The sequence below is a fragment of the Mastomys coucha genome, unplaced genomic scaffold, assembly GCF_008632895.1.
Source record: "Mastomys coucha isolate ucsf_1 unplaced genomic scaffold, UCSF_Mcou_1 pScaffold6, whole genome shotgun sequence".
Classification (NCBI taxonomy): domain Eukaryota; kingdom Metazoa; phylum Chordata; class Mammalia; order Rodentia; family Muridae; genus Mastomys; species Mastomys coucha.
In genome coordinates, this window is record NW_022196912.1 from 31,071,164 (window position 1) to 31,083,210 (window position 12,047).

Here is a 12,047-nt window from a genome sequence, read left to right on the forward strand (position 1 = left end):
GCAGGGAGGCAGGGAGGCAGGGAGGCAGGGAGGCAGGGAGGCAGGGAGGCAGGGAGGGAGAAGATCTTTGTGAGTTCGAGGCCGGTCTGGTCTACAGAGTGAGTTCTGGAACAGCCAGGCTACAGAGAGAGACTCTGTCTTGAAAAACCAATAAAATGGGCTGAAGAGATGGGTCAGAGGTTAAGAGCACTGACCACTCTTCCCGAGATCCAGAGTTCACTTCCCAGCAACCACATGGTGGCTCACAACCATATGTAATAGGATTTGACGCCTTCTTCCGGTGTGTCTGAAGACAGCTACAGTGTACTCATTATATATATATATATATATATATATATATATATATATATATATATATTATGTATACTATATATATATAATATGTATACTATATATATAATAAAATATTTAAAAAAAAGAAAAACCAATAAAATAAAAATAAATTTAAATTACGTGCACATGTCTGTGTGTGGGTATATGCACATGAGTGCAGGTCTCTGAGGAGCCTAGAGGTGTCAGAGATCGCCCTTGAGGTAGAGTTACAGATGGTAAGTCACTGCATGTGCTAGGAAACAAACTCAGATCCCCTGCAAAAGTGGTGTGTCCCCATAAATACAGAGATATCTCTTTGGCCTCTTCATTTTCTAAAATTTAATCTTTTAGGTTAGCATATAAATAGCTTTAATCATGGCCCCTTCATAGGCATGTATCATTGTCTTGTTCTCATTACTTTCCCTCCCTGCTGCCTTGTTCAGGGTCCTCTCCCCTCTTAGTTTGTCCCCCTCCTTCCTCCCCTTTAACAGCTATCTGCTTCCCTGTGACTTGTCTTGTATCATCCTCTATTTCTCACCCGCCTTGAGATCTTTTCCTTTTCTCTTATGAACTCCTTTCTGGTTCTGTGATGTACAAACACACATATACAAACACACACGTACGTATTCAATTTTAAATCTAGATTCCTTGTATGCAGACAAGACATGCAGTATTTTTCTGAGTCTGTTTTTTTCCATCTTGATTAAAACAGTAATTTCTAGTTGTATCCTGGTTTCACTTTCTTCACATGTCCATAAGATCCTGTTGTGTGTCTGTACCACATTTTCTTTACCCATACACTCGCTGATGGACGCTTAGGATGGTCCCGTTTCCTGGCTTCTGTGACGAGTTTAGCTGTAAACACGGATGTGTGAGAACCTCTGTGCTATGTTGACTTAAGGACCTTACTAGTGTGATTTCTTTGTTACTGTTCTTTTTTAAAAAGATTTATTTAATTTCCTTGTATGAGTACACTGTAGCTGTCCTCAGGCACACCAGAAGAGGGTGTCAGATCCCATTACAGATGGTTGTGAGCCACCATGTGGTTGCTGGGAATTGAACCAGCATCCTGTGGAAGAGCAGTCAGTGCTCTTAACCACTGAGCCATCTCTCCAGCCCCCTTTGTTTTCGTTCTTAAAAAACAAACAAACAAACAAACAAAAAAACACTAATAAAAGGGGAGCTAAGAAGGAAGGGCTACAAAGCTCCTTATTTTTAAAGTATATGTTAGTTTACAAATTTACATAACTGATACACACACATGCACATATGCGCGCGCGCACACACACACACACACACACACACACACACACCATGTTCCTGCAGTGCCTGCAGAATCCCAAAGAGGGCCCTGGATCCATTGGTACTGGAGTTACAGACAGTTGTGAGCTGCCATGTGGGTGCTGGGAATCAACTTGGGTCCTTCAGAAGCACAGCCCGTGTTCTTAACCAGTGAGCAAACTCTGTAGCCCCAGGATCAGGAACTCTCCATCCTTTTGAATATTTGATGTTTTCCTGGGTTTTATTTCATTAGATATGAGCATCCCAATTTTTTCTTTTTTGAGCATATACACTCATAGACATATGGAGGGAAATGCTGAGGGCTCTGCTCACTGGTATTTAAACACCACACAGAATTAATAAAGAATAGAGATTAGACTCTTTTTCTTTTAGATGTTTTTCTCTTCAATCCTTAGGAGGGTTTTTGTGAGGAAGAAAACCTATCATTTAGGTCAAACTGCTAATTTTATGGATAAGAAAACTGAGATGCAAAGAAGGGAAGAGACATATGTATCAGGGTTAGGATCTGAAAATCCAAAACAACTCAAGCAATCACAAGAGTCCAGCAAGGCAATATCTTTATTTGCATTAGGCAGAAAAAAATGACTAGTCGGTGATAACAGCCCAGACTCTGGGCTGATTGCATCCTTGAACGGTCCTCCTAGGAAGTATTTAACCAGATGACAAAAGTTATTGTACTCAGGCTGCTACTGATGGATTGGGGCCACAGAACAGACTCGGGAGTTGAACTGCAACCCAGAGCCAGAATGTTACAGAATTTTTAAGCCTGAATTCTGCAAGTATCTATGCCAAGTTATCCCACAAATCAGGATTTAGGGATAGGGGACTTCCTTTGGAATATGTCTCTGTGGTACACGTATCCTGTTCCCATTGGTTGGGTTATTCAACTGTGGTGGGGGGTTATTCAACTTGCCTAGCATTCTCGACTTGCCAACCAGGATGTCAGTTACCCATGGAGGTCTTGGGCACTAAAGCTTTATTTTACCCCTACCCACGATGGAAGTTCTATTCAAAATGGCTTCAGTTTAGTTCCTTCGCACATTAGTGTTGGCGAAAGAACAAGACCAGAAAGTGGGATCTAAATTCCATCAGTGCCCCTTCCTGTGCCCACTCCCTCCATTAGCTGTGTGTGTATGTGTGTGTGTGTGTGTATGATAATGTGGCTGCTATGATTTTGTTTACCTCCTCCTTTCCATGTGTTCACATTTGCTATGTTCATCTTTTGACAGCCATTGATAAGTGTGCCCTCAACACTCATGGATGTGAACAGATCTGTGTCAACGACAGAAACGGCTCTTACCACTGTGAGTGCTATGGAGGTTATACCTTGAATGCAGATAGGAGAACTTGTACAGGTGAGCTGGCTGGCTACTCATTCAGCTGCCAACCTGACCGCTGCTGAAGGGTAGCCTACAACTGGGGACTTGGGTCAGTTTTCCACTTTTGCCACCCTGGAATTTTCTGTTTCTTTCTTTTTGTTTGATTTCTTGTTTTTGTTTGTTTTGTTTTGTATATAGCCCTGGTTGTCCTGGAACTCTCTCTGTAGACCAGGGTGGCCACGAACTTAGAGATCTGCCTGCCTCTGCCTCCCAAGTACTGTAATTAAAGGCGTGCACCACCTCTGCCCAGCTGGATTTCCTGTAACTAAATTCTGTATGAAAAAAAATCAGAAACAGGAATGTATACCTACTGTGAGTGTAAATGTGTGACTTGTTTCTATTTCCTATATTCCAAATACTAGACAGTGTAGCAAGTTAGCGTCAAATAACACCCTACAAAATGCTTACTGCTTACAAAGGCAAGCACTGATGGCATGCAGAGGCAGGAGCACCGTAAACTCAAAGTTAGCCCAGCTAAATCGGGAGCTCAAGGCCAGCCTGGACAATAGGAAACTTGGACTCAGAAACCCAAGCCAACACATACACACACACACAAACACACACATAGACATGAGAGGGGGGATGTGGAAGGGAGGGTGGAGGGGAGAGGGGAGAGGGAGATGGGGATGGGGAGGGAAAGAGAGAGCATAGAACAGTAACTCTGAAGTGGAACCTGAAGTGGGGAACCTGGTGGACACCATAGCCATGCAGCGAGAGGTCAGTGTTCACATCCCTGGAGATGGCCTTACTGACGGTATCACATGGGGCACACCTGGTCTGTTCTTGCTAAGAATTTAGAACCATGAGGAAACATCAGGCAGACAGACAGAGGAAGGGAGAGTCTTAGCTCACAATATTTTCCAAATACTTCTCAAATGTGTCAAAGCCATAAAAATAAAGGTAGACTATTGAAATGTCTCAGAACATGATAACTTCATGTCTTGTGGGATCTTGGGTGGAATACTGGACCAGAAAATGGACATTAGAAGAAAAATTGGAAATACTAGGTCTTCCTGGCCTATAGATGAGACTCTGTCTCAATCCTCCTTCACCAAAATTGTATAAAATATGTCAATACAAGTCTTTCCCCTTCTTTCTGGCTGTGGTGATACATGCTTGCAATTCCAGCATTCAAGGCTGAAGATTTCATGCCAGCCTTGGCCACATCGTGAGACCGTGTCTTAAAACCACTCCAAATATGTATCTACTGTATATCTATATATATATGCATGCATGTATGTATGTACATATGTATGTATATCCATTTATCTACTTGCCTAGCTCTCCCCTACTCATCTATCTCTCACAGGGAAATACATTGAAGAAAGAGTTGGGTCTCAGGTTCTCCCTAAATTAGTTGGTCTCCTTGGGGCTCTTGTACCTTATTTATGAAAGAAAGAGTGCTAACATAGAAATTCCCCAAAGTCTAATTCCCCCTTTCCCTGGATCTAGTGTAATTAGCTGCATAATTAACTGGTTTATTTCTGGGTTGGAATAAGTGCAATAAACCTAAAAGGAATGCATTAAGTATTTATGAGATGCTTAGGTTATAAAAAACTCAACAGCGATGATGTGGAGAGAAGAAACGAGTATAACGGCGGAGAATAATTACCGTGTGTGAAGGATTTTATTAAGTCTGCTAACTTCTCGTTAGAGCAAATAATGCTGACAGCTTTGCCTCGCCTCCAGCCAGTTTCCCCCTCATCTATTTATGTTCTTAAGCATGTTTCTATCTGTGGGTAATAAAAGACTCTTTGACTCCTAATTTTAAATTTTCACTTTCGGACCTTCGTCTGTCAGCTCAGGACAAATGCGCCTTGGGTACACATGGTTGCCAGCACATCTGTGTGAATGATGGAGCCGGGTCCCATCACTGTGAATGTTTTGAAGGCTACACTCTGAATGCAGATAAGAAAACCTGTTCAGGTAAAGTCCATTCAATACATCCTTTCCTATCTGACTCTTTCCATGGTGTTCAAGTCAACCGTAATTCACCAGGGGAGAGGTTGTTGGTGTGGAGGTGGGATGGGGGGACTTAAAGATTCAGGCTCAGGCATTGGGCCAGCTTACACATTTAAGGCACTCCTTGCCCAGGGGGTTTGTTGAGCTCACTGGCTTTTACATGCATAGATCATGTCAGAAAATTACTGGGGAATAGGTAAGGAATAGGGACTATGAGAAAAGCTAATGATCTCTGGGGGTCCCTATCCAGGAAAGGTTTTATAGCTATGTATACTGGGGACTTCTCAGGCTCATAGAGGAAGTCAGCTGTATAGTAACTATTTGGTGTGATGGGTTGAACCGATCTGTCTCCAGTTAAAACTTGGCCTGGGACTTTTCTGTAGTGTTGATCTTCAAGCTGGATTCTTTCAGCAAAGGAGACTTTGTGAAGGCTTCACTTAGACCCAACAGACCTTCCAGGGTGTTGGAAGTGGCACATGCTTGACCGTTACTAGCTGATCAGTCTTCAGTGACTCAGAGCCTTGTGACTTGGCTAATGAGCCCCTGCCAGGATCATTAATCCTCATTAATTTGATTTAAACACACTGCTAGAACAGGGCAGCATTTATACACAGAGACACTCTCCCTTTGGACAGGCATTCTTGGCTCTCCAGGTGCTGCTTAGTTTGGCATATCAGCACTTTTCAGAGGTCTCTCCATCTTCTCTTCTTCCTTGGGGAACTAGACATGGTGGGATCTTGTCAAGATAAATGAAGGGAAATGGCACAGTATTTGGATTTTTTTTGAGACAATCTCTCACTGCCCAGGCTGGCCAGGAACTCCAGTTAGCCTCAAAATAAAGTAACTGCATTTTGCTGCGTGTGGTTGCAGGCATGTACCACCAAGCCTGGCTCTTCCCCTCTTTAAGAAATGAAATCATGCTTCTAATTCCAGCCACTACAGAGACAGAGGTAGGGGGACTGTGATCAGTGAAAGACTATAGATAGGCTCTTGTAACAGCAGGGAATGGATCTGGGTCTCACAGGAGCCTTTCTGAATTCACTAAAGTTTTTATTTCCACTTGTCCTAGGCCATTCGGACATAGGACTGGTGGGCTGCTCTCCTCTGGTTGCTTTCTTTGGGCAAACTGTCATACTCTCTGAAATGCTATTTATGTGATAAAAGTACTTCCCTATTTAATTGATTATATATATTGACATTAATCTTATTACTATTTTTCTTTCTCAGAGTAAGTGAGAAAGAGAGAGAGAGAGAGAGAGAGAGAGAGAGAGAGAGAGAGAGAGAGAACATGAATGTGTCATCAGTGCTTTCTGTTCCACAACAAAGTATCAGTGGTTAGTCTTTGAGCAATATAGTTCGTGTGTGTGTGTGTGTGTGTGTGTGTGTGTGTGTGTGAGTGTGTGTGTCTGTGGCCACACCCATCTTAGTTCCACATACAATGATGTTTGCTGTGTCAAAATGCCTTGACAAAGCAACTTAAGGAAGGAAGGAAAAAAGGAAGGAAGGAAGGGAGGGAGGGAGGGAGGAAGGAAGAGTTTACTTTGTTCACAGTTTGAGGGTTACAGTCCATCATTGCAGGGGAGTCAGAGCAGTGGGAGCTTGAGGCACTGGTCTCATTGGATACAGCAGTCATGAAGCAGAGATGTGAGTGCTGGTGCTCAGTGAACACTCTTTTTAATTCAGTCCTGGCGCCCAGTGCCAGCAATGCTGTTACCCACATTTAAAGTGGCTCTTTCTATCTAGAATGTCCTTCCTAGACATGCACGACTCAGGGGACTGTCTAGATTCTGTCAAGGTGGCTATCAAGGTTAATCATCACAGACTTCCTAATGCATTATTTGTGGTGATGAACTAAAAATAGCATTGATAGCTGTCAGAAGTGCCTATGGTAAGCTCTTTACTGCCCAGACTCAGTGCCACCTGGTACCATGGACAGGAGGGAAGTCCCCTCAGACAGTTGCAGGAGCACAAAGGGGAAGGACCAGCCAGGCCGCAGATCCGGCCAAGGGTGTGCATCTCAGGGAAGGAAGCCACACTTTTCCCTGGAATGCAGGGCCCTGGGTGACTACTGAAGGCTTCATCTTCAGTGCTGGCTGTGTCCAGCAAAGCTATGAATTCCAGACATTTGTGTTTAGTATTCTATTTAACTAATGGGTAAATATTTTCTTTTCTGCATGGTTTGGGTCAGTCCGGAACAAGTGTGCTTTGGGCACTCATGGCTGCCAGCACATCTGTGTGAGTGATGGAGCAGCGTCCTACCACTGCGACTGTTTCCCTGGCTACACGCTGAATGATGATCAGAAGACATGTTCAGGTGACAACTGGCCCTTTAAGTAGTTTTTTTTTTTTTTCCCCAATGGGAAAATTTAGGAGGAAGCTGCTTTTTTTTTAAAAAAAAAATTGAGTTATTGTCTTGCTCTGCTGCTACATGGTCTGTTTTCTGTAATTTGATCAGTTCTCGTCTTAAATTTTTTTCTTTCTAATTAATGTCTCTAAGTCTGTTTGTTTTTTGCTATTATGATAAGATATGCATAGCATCAAATCTATTTTTTCCCCTGTTTTCAAATGTGCAGTTCTATGGCAGCAGTTACCACAGTCCTCTCTGGGACATTTTCATCCTTCCTATCTAGAGCTCTGAACTCAGGCAACAGTGACTGGTATTTTTCACTCCCCCTGGGATGTGTTAGTTTCCCACAAAATGGCCACTGGGACTTGACAGGGATCCTTAGATCAATTTAGGGAGTACTGCCACTTTAACAATCTTCAGTGCACTCAGTACTGTGGGTGCTTTCCCACTGGTTAAGTCTTCTTTAATTTTCTTCAACAATGTTTTGTAATTTTCAGTGTACAAGTTATATACTTAAAAATATCCCTAAGTATTTTATATTTTATTCTTTTTAATGTTATTGTGGATGGATCTCTCTGACTCTCTTTCTCAGTGTTCATTTTTTGTTATACCCCTGCTCTATAATTTTCTAAGGTGTGTTTTAATAAGAATATCCGATTGAGCACACGGCCTCACAGATCTTAGTGTTTATTAAGCAAGGCCACAGGACTAGTTACCTATTTTACACTCTGCACAGAGATGGTCGGCATGTGGCTGATGGTTGGTGTATAGTGTCTAGCCAGGATCAGTAGTTCAAGGCCAGCTTGGACAGTCTGAGACTCTGCTTCAAAAACTAAACAGGCTGGGGGGATGGCTGTAGGTAAAGTGAAGATGTGGGTTCAGATCCCCAGCACCCACTAAAGAGTCGGGTGTGTGGAGGAGCATGCCTGTAATCCCTGGGCTGGGAGGTTGAGATAGAATTCTGTGGGCTGGATGGCCAATCAGTGAGCTCCAGGTTCAAGCAGAGAATCTGTCTCAAAATATAAAATGACAGCGATAGAAGAAGACATCTGATGACTGGTGTGTGCACGGGCACAGACACACACATATGCACACACAAACATATACACACATAAAAATACACATACACAGACACACACATACATGCACATATACTCACATACAGAGACATATAACATACATACACAGACACAAACACACACACATACATACACACACAGACACATATACACACATACATATACATATACTCACATACACAGACACATACACACATACATATACATATACTCACATACACAGACACATACACATACACACACAGTAGGTTATCTAGATTGGCTATCAATATAGCTCTGGATTTTTAGCTCCAAAGTTTGTAAGGGTAAAAGTTATACTTCTCAGCTCAAATCGCTCAATAGAAGAGCAATCCTTTGCAGAAAGTCACCAATAGCATAGGAAAGACTGTCACTGTGTTTTCTGGCTGTGACTTCTCCCTACACCAGTGGCTCTCAGCCTTCCCAATGCTGAGACCCTTTAATACAGTTCCTCATGTTGTGGGGACCCCAACCATAAGGTACTTTCATTCCTATGTCATAACTGTAACTTTGCTACTGTTAGGAATTGTGATGTAACCACAAGAGGGGTCACGACCCACAGTTTGAGAACCCCTGCCCTATAGCGGCTGCCTTTAAAAAGCTTTGTGTACTGGCTGGTTTCTGACAATGACAAAAGCACAGAGAGAAATGCAATGGACTCTCAAATAACCGGCACCCAGTTTTGACAAATACAAACATTTCCCCAGTGTTTCCTAATAAAGTTTTCCGTAAAATTAACATTAAAAAGCATCATTTCCTGTTTGCTTTATATGATTCTTACGTAAGTGGCAGTGTTGAAGTGAATTGTAGACTTCATGGTTTGCTATCATTCCTTTGTTTTGCCTCTTGTGCTGGGCAGGAGATCTGCACCTCAGCCCCCATTTTGTTGTAATCCCTGGTAGCTATAACATCTTGTGTGTTGTCATTGTCTTCAGACATTGAAGAAGCACGAAGCCTCATTTCCATAGAAGACGCCTGTGGCTGTGGGGCCACGCTGGCATTCCAGGAGAAGGTCAGCTCTCATCTCCAGAAGCTGAACACCAAACATATCCTTTTGGGAAGGTTTTCTTCCCCCTCCTACTCGTCAACCCCCTTCCCTTCCCCTCCCCCTCCTCTTCTTTTTTTTGAGACAGGGTCTCATGTAGTCAAGGCTAGTCTCAAACTTGCCAAGTAGCTGAGGATGACCTGGAACTTCTGGTCCTCCTCCCTCCCTCTCCCCCTTGCTGGGATTACAAGTGTGTGCATCCATGCTTGGTTTTATGAGGTACTGGGGATTAAACAGAGGGCTCCATGCCAGACAAGCGAGTACTCTACCAACTATGCTACAACCTAGACCCTGTCTTCTCTTAGAAATGTATTTGTAAGTTTCAATTTCTGATTGACACACTAACTGGACAGCAATAAACATACCAATACTATGGCTGTGGCTTCTAGAAGTCAGCCTAGGCAGTACGACTGAGCCAAACATTTTAGGATGTTCTACTAGCAAGAATCTTATCCGTTGCTGGAAGTTAAGCAAGCAGATGCATCTGAAAAGAATTCAGAGTTCTTTTTCAGTGGCACGATAGATCATTTTTATTCATGCAGCATTTAAATGTAAAAAAACATCTTTCTTTCCCTAGTGCATTTTAATAGCAATTCATGTGCCAACTGAGCTCTTGCGTAACAGAGCAATTATGATTCCTTAGAGCATTTTTTTTAATTTAAATTTTATTTCATGTGCATTGGTGCTTTGCCTGCATGTATGTCTGTGTGAGAGTACCAGGTCTCTTGGAACTGGAGTTAAATAAGTCCTGAGCTGCCCTATGGGTGCTGGGAACTGAACCAACATCCTCTGGAAGAGCAGCCAGTGCTCTTCACTGCCCAGCCACCTTTCCAGCCCATTTTAAAGTAACTCTTACCCCAAAATCTTCCTATGTCCAGAATTAAAAAAACAAAACAAAACAAAAAAACACAAAAAACCAAAAACGGCAGATCTATGGGATAGTTGTACCTCAGATGAGACACATGGTTATACAATTTGTCAAGCCAAGATGTCAAGAAATGGCTTCAAAATGTAACATGACACTGTCTCGGCAAGTTTCAAAGTCAGCACTGGGAGCACTAGCTCTGGAAAAAGACTTTAAGTCAGCCCGACTCAAGCTAACAACGCTGCTCTTATATACCTCAGAGGAATGGAATTCAGGCTGGGCCAGTCTGACCTGCGAGTGCTCAGACTTTGAAGGCGGGTACAGCAGGCAGCATGAAGGAATCTGCTTTCAGGTCTTTCGCTTGCCTAGGACTGTATTTGTGGTTAGCCGGCATTCACTCTTCCTGTGTACTACTGCCCTTCTCACCACACAAGGAAGAGAGCTTTTCTTACTTTACCTACTAAAGACTATTTCCTACAAAACTAAAACCGTCCAAGGGACGGTTCTGTAATTCCTTTAATCAAGACTTCCTAAGCATGGCTCCCCACTGAGAGATGTTGTTCCAATTAAATTCTTGATGAGAGAAAAGGAAAAAAAAAAAAAAAGAAAGAAAAAAGAAAAGACCTCAGCGGGAGTGTAATTTCATGATGAATTTTTGAATTTTAGAGTAAGTAGTTTTGTAGTAGTAGTAAAGTAGTAGTGTGCTTCTGTTTTTGAAAGTGTAAAACGGAATCACTTTGGCCTTAACATCTAGCCACTTGACAACATTTTGAAGAAGTTGAAAATAACGGAATATGGACAAGTACATCGTTAAACTGTGCAAAACTCTCGCCTGGAAACATGGAGAGCCTGATCTATGCGATTCTCATTATCTTGTGCACGTTATCTGATGTTCCTGCTAATAATCTGCCTTTATAAATGCTTGACACTATTTGGTAAACAGTATGAGGGTTTTCTGGAGAACCAATGTCATTTTCCAAGAAGATAAATGTGCAGACCCTTATTAAAAGCAAGCTTTAATGTCTCATAGCTTTGACTGTGAAATCATTAATAAGATAAAGGGTGAAAAGTTTAATGTTTTGTTATCTACTGATTGAGCCATTTACATTTTAATTGTTTATATTAGTAAGATGATCTTATTCATAAAACTTTAGATCTGTTTTCTCTTGGTCATATTTATAGTACAAACCAGCCTATCGAGAGTGCAAATTTTATGAAATATTTACACATACAAAGATAAAATAATTAAACTGAGAATTTAGAATTAACATTTTTGTTTTTTGTTGGAATATTATTAAAGTTACAATCAAGGAATTATAATGCATGTACCTAAAAATAATTTACACAGACTAAGTGGATGGTACATGACACTTTTAATTAATTTCATTAATGTCATAGAAATGAACAACTAAAGAGTACTGGCTATGAACTTATGGTGCTAAGGTTTTTGCCAAGGGAAAAAATTTTGAATTCTATCATTTTGTTTTAGCATGTAATTGGCAAAATTACATATAAAATTAGTATAATAAGTAACAAGATATAATATTCTTTTAAAAAGTCAGTAATAAGCCTAATTTTTTTCACTCAAAATATACTGAATATATATACTTTTTAAGTGCAGCATATAACTTTTGGAATGAAACAATTCTTAAATTTTGTGCTACTTGATCTGATTTGGTTTGTATTGTTTTTAATATAATAAAAGTTCCTATCTTTCTACTTAATGCCATCCATGGTT

At 41.5% G+C, this 12,047-nt stretch overlaps 1 protein-coding gene across 1 annotated transcript in view; it reads left to right on the forward strand.

Annotated features, from left to right (window-relative positions):
- Positions 1-12,038, forward strand: part of Matn3 (matrilin 3) — a 20,789-nt gene extending 8,751 nt beyond the window's left edge. Inside the window, exons 4-8 of the mRNA XM_031356169.1 lie at positions 2,844-2,969; positions 4,794-4,919; positions 7,144-7,269; positions 9,335-9,445; positions 11,068-12,038. Of these exons, the coding sequence (XP_031212029.1) occupies positions 2,844-2,969; positions 4,794-4,919; positions 7,144-7,269; positions 9,335-9,445; positions 11,068-11,123 (545 nt within the window). The 3' untranslated portion in view covers positions 11,124-12,038. The remainder of the gene's footprint in view (positions 1-2,843; positions 2,970-4,793; positions 4,920-7,143; positions 7,270-9,334; positions 9,446-11,067) is intronic.
- Positions 12,039-12,047: the final 9 nt, after the last annotated feature.